Source organism: Sardina pilchardus, chromosome 14 (assembly GCF_963854185.1).
Source record: "Sardina pilchardus chromosome 14, fSarPil1.1, whole genome shotgun sequence".
Classification (NCBI taxonomy): domain Eukaryota; kingdom Metazoa; phylum Chordata; class Actinopteri; order Clupeiformes; family Clupeidae; genus Sardina; species Sardina pilchardus.
This window is the reverse complement of record NC_085007.1, coordinates 7,092,355-7,105,444: the sequence shown is the minus strand read 5'-3', so window position 1 is coordinate 7,105,444 and position 13,090 is coordinate 7,092,355. Positions and strand designations below refer to the sequence as shown.

The window sequence follows — 13,090 nt, the reverse complement described above, 5'->3', positions numbered from 1 at the left end:
CATCATCATCATCATCATCATCATCATCATCATCATCATCATCATCTTCCTCCTCCTCCTCCTCCTCTCTTTCTCTCCATCCATCTCTCCTCAAAGTTCCACTTTTGGTCACTAAGTAATAACTCCTTTTCCCCCTTCTTCCATTTCTCCCTCCATCTGTCTTCATCACTCTCTCCCCATCTCCCCCTCCACCTCTTTCTTATCCTCCCATCTCTCACTCTTTTTCTCACTTTCTCACTCTCTCTCTCTATCTCACCTCGTCGTCGGACTTGATGTTGCGCAGCTGCATGAGCAGTTGGAAACGCAGCAAGTTGTTGGTGCCGATGGGCTGCAGCTCCAGCAGCTTGCACAGAGCCACCAGCTGGGGGCGCTCTAAGTGCTCCAGTGTCAGCTCGTCCTCAAACAGCTTGGAGAACTTCACAATATCCTTAGTGGTGGGCTGCTCGCCCGTGTGCCGGACCTGAAGGGGAGCACAGTTCAGAGGTCAGGGGTGAAAGGTCACACAAACTCACACACACAGAGAGACAGACACAAGATACTGCCCGCCCCTAGCTGTAAACCGCAGCAGGTTTGGACTAGAAAAGCAAAACAAAAACACTCTCTACTTGCCCCCAAGTTTGCACAACTCAACTCAAAGGTCAAACATTCCACAAGGGATCATGGCTTACATTTCACTGCTACGACTGTCCATATAATTGGAGAAAATATCTAATGGTGATTTTTCAGATATTGCCATTACGATTTGGTTAGCAATGTGTTTTTGCAAAATAAAGCTTTTGTTCAATATTCCAAATTTCGACTGAAATTGGGCCACAGCATGCCAAGTGCATAAGAGATACAGCAGTCCTGTAAGTAAGGCTCACTGTCTTACATTGTTATGTTTATATCATGCTCAATAGATGTGACAAGATTTAATTCCAGCCTTTGTGATTAGCTTATCGGATTTGTTCAAATTGCAATTTGGATTAAAAATTGATTAATTGTGCATCCCTAGTCCACATTATCTGTGAAAACAGCACACGTGCAACGTGTGCATTGAATCCAGAAGAGGAGTACCGCTATCCCACACCAAAATCATTACAGAATACTGTTGACCATTAATATTATGGATTGACCTCAAAACAAGTCATTTTTGTCTACATGTCTTCACAGCTAAAGCCGCTACAGCGCTACACTATGAGGGCAAGAACATGGGCTGACTGCTTAAAGCCTACCTTACACTGACAGACTTTGACAAGATTTAGGAAAGATTCTTGAAAGATTGTAGTCTTTTGAGTAAAGCTTGAATGAGGAGCATTAGTTAAAAGACTACACTCTTTCAAAAATCTTTCCCAAATCTTATTAAAGTCTGTCAGTGTAAGGTAGGCTTTAGCTGATGGATGCAGCAACTTGAGCTACGTAAGAAACTATTGTTTTCAGGGTGTTTTTTGTTTTGTTTTTTTGAACCAACAGTACTCGATGACCTCGAGAAACAGAGATCTATGTGAAAAATGACAGAATTTCTCCTGCAAGTCCCCCTATGATTACCTAGTTAATTAACATTCCTACAAATGACCCTAAGAGACTCTGGTGTTTGACATTCTGCTCTTGAAGGTGGCTTGTGTCAGAAGTGTTAATTGGAGACAGAGGTGTTAGGGTGGGAAAGAATCGGTGTGGTACCCCGCCTTTGGGGCGTTCCTGAGCCCAGTAGTCCAGGGCCGGTTTGTTGAAATGTACTGTTACAGCAGAGAGGGATTAGGGTGACCCCCATCACATTAGTCTAGGCCAACACTGGATGATAGAAGTGTAAAATTCCGCATAGGGTCACAGTGTACACATTCCTCCTCCTCTTTACCCCCTCGTGCTCCAGACTCCATAATCTCTAAGCTCTTTTGGCTGACAGTTTCAACCATAACGAAGGTTTCTGCAATAATCAGTAAGGCTTATGCAATACCGATCTAGGTCATTCCACAAGCCTTCTGTATTTACATTCTTTTCTGCACGTCATTTAGCTCACTAACCCTGTGCAAACACTGTACAGAGGATGGCAGTCGCTAGAATGACTTCTATCATAACAAAAAAAAATATATATATACACATATAAACATATTTACACAATATTTTCCAAGTAATCAAAACACTTTACAGTGAAGGGGAGAACCTCACTGCAACCACGATGTGTAGCCCCTTCCTGGTTCTGTAAGCAGGTTGTAGTGCTCTAAGATGTGTTTCCATTAATATAGCTTCCTCGGTAATGTGCTCACCTGTTGCACGTAGGTGGAGAACTTCTGGGCCTCGTCTCCACTGACGGCGGCCTTGTTGCGCCTGGCCATCTCTGCGATCGTCTCCTGCAGGAACTTAGCCAGCTCCAGCTTGGCAGCCAGACCCTTCTTCTGCTTCTCCTCCTGCAAAAACAGCAAACCGTAAACATGAAAAACATGACAAACAACAACAGCAACAACAACAACAACAACAACAACAACAACATCAACATCAACATCAGCAGCAGTCATGCTCATGATGGTCCTACTGCTGGATAATAAACAAAATGGGGATAGAGGCATTCAATCCATGTGCGTCATAAGACTCTCTGTGTGTCACACATCTGTGTGATTCAGACTCTGCTATTTAAACTAAACAGCAACAGCTTGCCGTGGCCCCGAACTAGTGCACCTCACACTGGTGACCTAGGATAGGCCTCCTGCCCTCACGTTTTCCGACACTTAAGTAGGGCGGCGCTGCAATCTCGAGTTTCACAGCAGGGTTCAGTGGCGACTTAGCCACGAGCCGCACCACGCCAAATTTAGACTTGCCTTCTTGGTTTCCGTCTCGAAGGTGGAGGGCAGCATCTCGGGGAAGAGTTTGAGGAAGACTGGCAGGAGGAACTCCATGAAGGGCACAATGATGAACACCATGAAGGGAACCAGGCGGAACAGGTCCGCACACGTTCTCATGAGCTACGGAGATAAAACACACACACACACACACACACAGACGTTAATATACTTAAAGGAGACAAATCACAAACTTTAACACACCCAGATACAAACACAAGTGAGAAGGGAAACACACACTTTAAACACAACACCAAAGCATTTTCCCTCTGTCGCACACACGCTTTTTGCTTATCCAGCAAAAAACAGACAAGGTAGAATAAGTTGAATACCGCTGAAATGATTTTGGAAACAGTATTTTAAGGTACGGAAAACTCTTTAGTGTTGCTTTAACACAGAGTCCTAACACAAAACAGACAAAATGTGTGCTTGAAATGGTTTAGCCATATATCGTACCCTCAGTGTTTTAATCTACCGTCACATGCACCTTACGTCAATACTACAACTGTCCGTACTCTGTACTCTGCCCTCTCCTGTCTCCTGCTCACTACACGTTATTGATCCTCTTCTCCCAGCACATACTGCTCTATCAAACGCAGGCATGCAATTAACTGCATTATGATGAAGTGTCTGCCATTGTTGTGTGTAATTATGCACACATCTCCATGCCAACAGTCAACCAACCCATTTGGCCAGTTAGTCCCACTGCCTGGGGCCATTCTCTCCTGGGACTCCAAAGTTCCAAAGTCAACTCTTTCCTGATGCAAATGAGCTTCTGACCCCCCCTACTCGAATAATAAAGGAAGAGGGACAATGTGCTTGTTGTAGTTTTGAGAGACAAAGCCCCTGTGGTGCCTCTTTTAAGTGAGTGCTTTACGACCACTCGTGTCCAGCAGGAGACCTAGAGAGTGTCTAGGGGAGGATAAAGGTCATGAGTCTCCCCACTGCACACGCACCTACGGGGTTGCACCTACAGTACACTCCCAACAGTGCCATACACCTGCATTCAAACTGCAGATGTGTAATTCGCTAACAGTGCCGGGTGTATCCACAGGTAAACATACTGATGGCTGTGACGATAGCGCAGCGTCCGTAGCAATAAGCATGTGTGGTTTCGTCCTCATTTTGCATAATCTTGCTGATCTGAATCCTTGCGTCACAGATGCAAGGACTGTGGCATGAGATTTTGGAAGTGGTTCCTGTCTGTCTGGTCTTGATTGCCAAAACAAACCCTAACCCTACTACTGAAGGGTAGGAATGGTAGCTCCCCTACGTGAGAAACTACAGTGTATCTGCAAATCATCGGAGTGACAGACTGTACTCCCAGGTCTCCATAGTGACAGACACTCCCTCCTGGTTATAGAAAGTTTTTTTTTTTTATGGTTCCTGGTCTAAACAAACCAATAAAGGGTAGGGACAGCAAGCCTTAGTGACTGCAGGTCTTCTGAGTAATAGACTGCGCCATCTCAATCAAAGCCCTCAATAACTACCTTAAACAAACACCCTAAACAGTCAGGTGTTACAGGAGGTTTTTGTATTGTATTTTTTATTCTTATTTATTGCCATTAGGCTGTACTGTTATTGTACATTGTGTGTCCTATTTATGTTTTGTCTTGTCGTTTGGTGTGTCTTTGAACCGGGTGATATACTTTGAGAAGTCCAAGACAAATTTCTCTATGGGGACAATAAAGTATATATCTATCTATCTATCTATCTATAATGCCAGGTCTGTGCAGTGGCAGAAGGCCAGGTGTGCTGAGCATGACGGCAGGTGCGGATAAGGACAAGCCCCGACTAACCCGTCTCCTCTCCCTCCTGGTGAGCAGTTGGCCGTGCAGGAGCCTCCACACCATACGTCCAGCGATCTTCGTGTCGATGCCCAGGAGCCGAAAGCCATCGTAGTAATGCCTCAGCTCGTCCACTATCCTCTGGCCAATCGACTTGCGCACGACGGCCCTCTCCGCGGGCTTGCTTGGGGCTGGGGGCGACGTGGTAGAGGCAGCGGCCGCCGCAGCGGCTGGAGGTGGGGAGGGGGCCGGAGAGGGCTCACCCGGGGGGGGCTGTGCCCCCGCTGGAGTCTCCTTCACCTCCTGGAGCCACGCGCAGGAGCTGTGGAGCGGCCGGGCTGGGATGCAGCCGTTCCGCACGTAGCTGGAGGTGCATCGTGGGTAGGCGGGCCGCAGTCCCCGGGCCACCAGGGCAGGGCGGTTGGAGAAGTCTGAGTGGTAGCGAATGCAGGCAGTGGAGGGTAGAGAGGCACAGCCATGCCGTTTCGATAGCAAATAGGATCCCCTGGACACACACACACACACACACACACACACACAGTAAGTCATCGCTCAATGGGACATCTGATCAGCGACCTACTTTCAAAACAACTTGCTGAGTGCTGCTCATGTGCCATGTGCTATAAAATAGGATAACTAGGCTATACCATAAGGGAAAATCACAAAAAAATATATATTTCATACAGAATAACTAAGTACACTAGGCTACTCACAAAAAGTCAGGGATATTAGGCTTTCAGGTGACAATTCAGTATGAACCTAAAATCCATTGTCACCTTTACATGTGAACTTAATGTGACCTTCTCTAAACGTCTGAATGTGCATGTCCAGCAGTTCAGTGTTTCAGTACTTTCTGTGCTGAAACATTAAAGTTCACTCAAAGGCCAGATATCCCTCACTCTTTGCGAGTAGTGTAAATGCATACTGATAAGCTTGACAGCCTACACAACGATTGTGTATTAATTTGAAGTCAGGCTAATGTAGATTCCAAGCTTACGAGTGCAGTGTGTCAACCAACCGCGGTGTCAGTATCAACACAGGAATACAAAGGCCCCAAAAAAGCAACTAAATCTCTGTTTATTGACAACAAGGGTTTAAAGTGTTAAATGACTCACCTTGATCTCGTTACAGCAAGCAGCACTTGGGAACTAAACACGGTCATGTCGTGAATGGGTCGAAGTCCCCTAGAATGTAAACAAAACGGTGTGAATGACAAGCACACCAGCACACAACTGAAGATTTCTCTCTGACAGAAACGGACGGTTTAGAGACGCGCTGGCAAACGAGCGGTGCGAGGCCTGTGGGAAAGACATTTGTGTTTACTTCTGACCAACACCGTACAGACTCGACGCGATGAAAGGCGCTACGCTTGACAGGTGGTCAGATGCAGCTACTGCAACCTCGAGCTGACTCACGTGCCCATAATAGGCCAGTGGTACTAACTAGGGAAAACAAACATGGTACACGGCCAAAAGCCTGAAGTCGCCATGATGACTGCGAATAAAGAGGTAAACCACGAAGTCCTCTTGATAACACACAAATAACTATGGCTTCGACAACTTGTATAACCGTCTGGACTTGTTGCATAACACAGCGCTCACACACATGTTCGCTGACTGGCTAGTTAGCTAGCGGTTCAAGGCAAACTTTAAATATCGCTGAATACACTAATATGTTTTTTTCAGCCTTCTTCTGTATCTTATGACACCATCCCTGCGTTAACACAAAACATTAGACCTTAGCTGTGTTAACTTGGCACATAAACACAGTAGACAACTAACGTTACATACACTGCAAGTTGCTCACGCACAGGCCGACTCCTACAACAACCATGATCTGTGATGGTGCAGTAACGTTAGGCCGCTGCTTGCGTGCTGAAGCTAACACTTTAGCATATAGGCTAAACCACGGCGACTCAGCATTAAAACAGCTACCAACATACATCCAGTAATCAACCAAGTGAGAAAACAATTCATGAAATGAATTAAATTATAACCTTTTACATCTGTCTGGTCGGAAAAAACGCAAATGACGAATTGGATCACCGTGTTCCTTTCGGTGTACAGCCGGGGAGGCTAACCGTAGCCTACCAGCTAACATTAAATACGCTGGGTTACCTTTCGTCACACACCAAATGTCGAGTGACTTGTGTTAGACAAGAGTCATCTAAGATGTCCTTGAATGTTTGCGTGTACTGCCAGACACCTACCTTTTAAAATATATGGTATCCTTTCCACAAAACTTTCCACTGTTAGACGACGACCATTTGATTCGTTGACAGATCAGATGACGGCTGTAAAAAAATGGAGCTGAGCTTAGCTAGAATACACTCCTCCCGAAGCAGAGGGTCAAATTTCTTCAGCGGAGACGGCACGAGAGCAATAGAATTTTCGCAGTATATAAGAGAATCCATTCACGTTGGTCGGTAAAACTTCATAGGCGACACAGAGGGAACATTCAGAATTATGGATCGATGAATTTGTGGCCGATATCCATGGAAAAATTACAAATTGTTGGTACCCTTAATGGACGACATTGGTCGGCCCGTCTCTGTGCGCTGTGATCGGGCACTGGGGGTCGAAAGAGGGGGTGCGGCTTGATAACCAGCTGCGAACTCCAATGGCTGTGTATTTCGCAGCCATGACGCTGGCCAATCCAATTCGCGGACAGATTCAGTGGAATTTCCCATGCAGGCTATGCATGCAGGGCTGCATCTGTTTCACTCTAGGGATGTTTAACTACTCCAATCAGTGCGTCACGTTGCATCCCTGAGTTAGTTACTCAGTGGCAATAATCCTAGTGGTAAAATATTGTGCAAAAATATTTTGCAAAAGCTGTGTATGGACAGCCATCCAACCATCCCGACCTGACCTACAGTCGTCCATCAAAGGACCTGAAGGCCTGGCCATCAATGCTAGATTCTGCAGCTCAAATCTGGGCCTGAACCAAAAGAGTGATGAGTCAAACGCATGGTCCCTTAGATGTCCCTGCTAAGAAGTCATCACAATCGACCTTAAAAGACTAGACTACTTGCTGCTGTAACATCTCACACCATTAATGTAGGCTTATTGAATAGGGGTCTTTGTCCACCTAGACTCTGACTTTGTCCACCTCAGACTGCACCACCTGTGGAAATACCTGCTTCCATGAGCTCATCTGGGGCATCTGTACCCCATCCCTGAAGGCAGGCTTGCTCAATTGCACGAGAAGCTTCAAAAGATGCAGGAAGGAACCTTAACCTCTCGGATCACTGATAGCCTACCTGACAGACAGATTGTGGTGTGTGCACTGCGGCTGAGACACACGTATGTGTGGCTAGCAGCACAGGAGCAGCCACTGCATGAGAACAAAGTCCTTTTAGGCCCGCCCACTCTGCAGCCATCTTGCAACGCACTATTTTCACTATTTTCACTATTTCCACTATTTTTACAACTCAGCTATTTTCCTATTCAAGCGAATGGGGAGGCATACAGGAAGGTGGAATATGTGTAGAGTAGACTACTAGCCTACTGCCATTTTGGCACAACAAACTAATCCCACGCATTTCTGGAAGATTATTTGAGTGCTGTATCTCTTCATTAGTAAGTAGTAACCGAAGAGATTCCTTTCTCACCTTTCCTCCTCATATCGCCTGCCATCCTGAGATATGAACTAGGCTACCACCTCTTCTTCAATGTGGCCAACACAAAGGATATGGTGGCAGACATCTTGAGCTAATGTGTATGCCTGGGGCCATGGGGCTGTATACAGGAAGTTACAGAAGTACTCTCCTTTTAGAGGAAGCTTAGGTCCTTTAATGTGTGCAGCAATACGGGTTCTCTTGGCAGCCACATGTAGAAGCAGCAGCAGAGGCAGAACTATTTAAGTCATACTGCATTTGTCCAGTAGGGGAATTTGTTCTATGTATTTTATCCATCTGGGGGTTGTGTACACACTTTAACAGACACACACGCACACACACACACACACACACACACACACACACACACACACACTGGGAGCACACTTACACACTCAGAGCAGTGGGCAGCCCTTGATGCAGCGCCCGTTACATGCATGTACAGTATGCACCACATGCATACACATACAGTATTTTACTCATAAACATAGTGTACATCCAAAAGGATTCAGCTCACACTTGCATCTATCAGAGGAAACACTGTAGAGAGTCAGCCGTTTCATATTGCTTGGGGTCACTCTCACTCAGTGATAACCTCAGGTGAACACATTAGACATACAATATGGAGGGTAACTCCTCCAAAACAGGCCAGTGCAACCCTCTATAGTATCATCATGATGAATGAAACTGTTATAGAGCATAAGAAACTCTCTCTCTCTCTCTCTCTCTCTCTCTCTCTCTCTTTCTCTCTCTCTCTCTCTCTCTCTCTCTCTCTCTCTCTCTCTCACACACACACACACACACACACACACACACACACACACAATAGCGTCCTGAAAGGCCCATCAACACATTTGCCTCCTCCTTGGGCACCTGAGCAAAGTACCCTGATACCCACTACAGTCCTCATCAGTTTCTGCATGGACTGGGGTCCATCCCCTCGGGGTGTATTGTATTATGGTATGTTAGCTGCTCAACACGGAACAAGACAGTTATACTAAGTGGTTAAAATGTCTGAGGCCCCAGCCGTGGCGCGACTGGCTGGGGCACCTGCACTGCACGCCGGCGACCCGGGTTCGATTCCCGCCCCGTGGTCCTTTCCGGATCCCACCCCTACTCTCTCTCCTGCTTGTTTCCTGTCATACTCTCTACTGTCCTGTCCAATTAAAGGCATAAAAAGACCCAAAAAAAAATTATAAAAAAAAATAAATAAAAATGTCTGAGAGGATCATCAGCACACAGCTCCACAGGACAACAAGGACAACAAGGCACATTGTGATATTGGGTGCCTCTCATGCAGCGTTTATACTGTACGTCCTCCCTCGCTCCTCGGGCCTTGATCCTCACTGATCTACATAAACAAAGATAGGGATAAGGGATAGACTATTCCATTGTTGCCGCCCCATCATCCTTTATGTAGATCAGTGAGGATCGAGGCCCGAGGAGCAAGGGAGGACGTATAAACGCTGCATGAGAGGCACCTATGGACTCTAGTCATCCTGCACTGCCACAGTTCTCTATCTCCTCACTGGTGAACAGTGTATAGGCAAACTGAAATTCTATCCCAGTGCTATAAGATTGTTCAACATAGGCTATAACACCTTCAATAATGTTTGCTATTGCTCTGTAATATACTTTTTATTAATTAAGACTTTAAAGATGAGATTTTTTTAGTATTAATTTCAGTGTTCCACTTTTATTGTTGTGTGAGGTAAGGGAATCAAGTAGAATTTCATTACCTGGTAAATACCTTTCACATTTTAACTTTCAAAACTCAAAGTTTAAAGTAGATCATGCGTATCTATCTTCTCTCGCTCTCAATCTATCTATCTATCCATCCATCCATCCATTCATCCATATCAGCATAGACTTGCATAAAAGATGTAATTATCAGTATATGACAGCTCACAGTCATCACAGCTTCTGCCAGGACTTTTGTGACAGATCGTTTTGGTTTAATTTCAGTCCGAAAACCTTGTTTTCTGTTTTCATTTGTTGCAGTATGATATTCATTCACAATTAATCCTAAAGATCTCCAATGTGTAACCTGGGGAGGGGTTATTAGAGGAAGGTGAATACGATTGGGATCTTCTGATAAGGTCTGACCTACCAATGTTGCAAAGGAGAAACCTGATTTTTCCATTGAGGCTACATGCTCAACTACAACTATAACTATATGACAATTAGTTCAACACTTTTGCATGTAATGACTCAAAATATGAAATAAGGACTATCTGTTTTATGGTATTGGACTATTCAGCATAGAACCAGTATAGTGTTGTCTGGCTATCACCATAGGCCTACTATGCACAATCCAAACTTGCTGGAAGTTAAGACAGGGTTCACCCAGCCTAAGCATTCGAATATCGACCGACCCTCCTCAAGCATTCTGATATTCCAATGATATAGCAATTGAAAATGTAAAACAAAGAACAGCATTGTAGCCTACACAACCAGTTGCATGATTGTAGTGTCACTGTCAGCATAGCATTTGCTGTTTGTTCAAGATTGGGAATGCTTTTATGCATTTGCTTTGACAAGTGCCAGATGAGCCTAGGCCAATGATGACAAGCAGTTTTGATAATTTCGATTATGATCTGAGAGATGAAGCAACAGAGAAACTGAGAATTTGAAAAGTAATATTTGTGTATTCTATGTTCATGGCCTGCAGCTCTGACATCTCTATTTCTATTATTATCAAGGTAGCCTAACTGATTATTAATGTACGCCAGGGATTAAACTAAATAGGATTTAATAAGAAATGTTTCAGTTTTAATAGGGCCTAATAATCTTGGCAGGGTCTTGGATTTTATGCACGAGCTGGATGTTTACTCAATGGCTTATCACCTGTCAAAGGAGAAAGCGTGGCTACGCAGTTTCATTTTAGCACACATGTGCTGCATAACAAGTATGCGTTTCTTGAAGCCCATGCATTCAAAATGATTTACTTTTCATACATCATACGTCAGCTGTTTAATGTATTTGACGATGCTTTGACATCATAGCCTCTGTTTACTAATTTCTAAGAAATTATCCGCTGCAAATGTATTATTTGAAGACAATAACGTTATCATCATTAAAAACTACTCATCCCAACATGCTTTAGACATTCATCACTGCAACCAATGGGGGCGACTTGGTTTTGGCGCTGAGAGAAGACAGGCCCAAGCAGGGCGCTTTTGTTACAGCTAGAGGGAGGGAGATAGCTAGAATAAAATATATAGGAGCCAAATTTCCCCAGGTCGGTCTTGCATCCTGCAAAAAAACGGGGCCTCTCCCGAATCTACGGCTACAATACTAGCTACTATGGAGACCAAGATCGGACAGAGCGTGTAGTCCCTGTTAAAAAAAACATTACCGTCGGAGAGTTGAGAAACGACGAAGCACATTATCGCTGCTTTCTTGAAATCGTTCTATGATTGTGCATTTGTGTGAACAGAAGCAGGGATCTAATATTTGGCATTTGTTTAGAATGGAACACGCTGAAGGTACAGACGTTTTCATTCTATTGTTATTTCCTTGCTTTTCGAATAGCCTATGCATTTCAGTGCGATTCGCAGCGCAGGAGAAAGCGATGTACGCTTCGTACAGCTGAGTTAATATTTTCTGGCTTTCCTTTTCCTCGATATAACGGGTGGTGGAAATGTAATCTAGCCAATTTGATTTAAAGGGGCAATGGCAGCCATATTGGCAGATATGTTCGTGTTTTGGCGTTATGGTTTTGGTCATCCGCATCATGCGTTATCAAGGAACTAGCCTTATTTCATCACTTAAAATCAGAAGAAATATTTCGGTGCCATTTATTTCGAATGGTATACAGAAATATTTATATTTTATCACCTGCCCCCATTGGGTTGTGTTGAAGTCACTGTTGTTATGCAGGGGTAGCAATCGATAGCTAGCTAGCGGTAGATCCATTTAGCATCCCTCAAGGTATCAAAGGCAACCGGGTACCAAGTTTGTCCCAATACTATTAGCTGCGTCCATCGCCTTATTAAGCACTTAGATAGATTCCACTCTGACTTTTCACCAACACCATGATAGTTCGTATTTTTACGTGGTTGTACTAATTTAGCTATATATTCAGCAGTACAGATGATGTTATCATGAGATTGCTTTGATTAGGTTAAACCTAGCTTGTTAGCTGGCTAGCAAACTCAATAGCGTTGGGCAATTTGAAGATAATGCTTCTAGTCCGTGGAAAAGTTTAAACAACGTGATATGGGCCGTGTGCGTTTTTAAAAACAGACAGTGATGTTAATCAAGAACCCTTACCTCTGTGGTACTTAACACAAGTCTCAAAAGAAACTTGATTGATTCAAACTTAATTCATTAGTAAAAAATCTTTGTGTTATTCCTAATTAACTTTGGTTAATAAAGTTGATGTCACAGATTTGGGGGCCTATCGATCCATATGCTATTTGTGAAATAAACAACACAAAACAAACTTGCATCACATTGAAGTTACATCATGACGTGGATAAGGACCCTGTGAATTGTTGTATTGTTTGTTTACAGTGCCTATTTACTTTTCTGACTCCAACATTAGACTTAATGCTGGACACTGGAAAACTCATTGCCTAACCAAGCAGCTTCTTGTTCTTGGTAGTTTATGCTGCTTTGGTCGGTGTACATGTCTGAAGGACTTTTTGTGCACAGAATTTGGTATTACGAGTCGTTTGGACAAGTCAAAACAAGACATTTTATTTTACCAGAAAAAGTAGTCAGTAATGAATTGTGAGCAGTGGGTGTTGCGTGTGTTCCAATTGAAAACCACCTCCTATCACCTTTTCTTTAGGAAAGGAAGAATATCTGTTATGAACATATTCCTGATTAAGATGTCATATGCATTTGGAGTGAGTTAATGTGTG

The 13,090-nt window shown here is 44.1% G+C and overlaps 2 protein-coding genes across 3 annotated transcripts in view; one reads left to right on the top strand and one right to left on the bottom strand.

The window, feature by feature from the left end:
- letm2 (leucine zipper-EF-hand containing transmembrane protein 2) overlaps window positions 1-7,161 on the bottom strand; it is a 15,738-nt gene extending 8,577 nt beyond the window's left edge. For both annotated transcript variants that reach the window (XM_062553669.1, XM_062553670.1), the window contains exons 1-6: window positions 6,810-7,161; window positions 5,716-5,784; window positions 4,613-5,105; window positions 2,793-2,936; window positions 2,244-2,384; window positions 257-460 (exon numbers count right to left, since the gene is read on the bottom strand). In XM_062553669.1, coding sequence (XP_062409653.1) covers window positions 257-460; window positions 2,244-2,384; window positions 2,793-2,936; window positions 4,613-5,105; window positions 5,716-5,762 — 1,029 coding nt within the window. In that variant the 5' untranslated portion in view covers window positions 5,763-5,784; window positions 6,810-7,161. The remainder of the gene's footprint in view (window positions 1-256; window positions 461-2,243; window positions 2,385-2,792; window positions 2,937-4,612; window positions 5,106-5,715; window positions 5,785-6,809) is intronic.
- A 4,330-nt stretch (window positions 7,162-11,491) lies between these two features.
- The window catches only part of nsd3 (nuclear receptor binding SET domain protein 3), a 33,956-nt gene continuing 32,357 nt past the window's right edge, over window positions 11,492-13,090 (top strand). The window contains exon 1 of the mRNA XM_062554098.1: window positions 11,492-11,707. The gene's annotated coding sequence lies outside the window, so the exon portion shown is untranslated. The remainder of the gene's footprint in view (window positions 11,708-13,090) is intronic.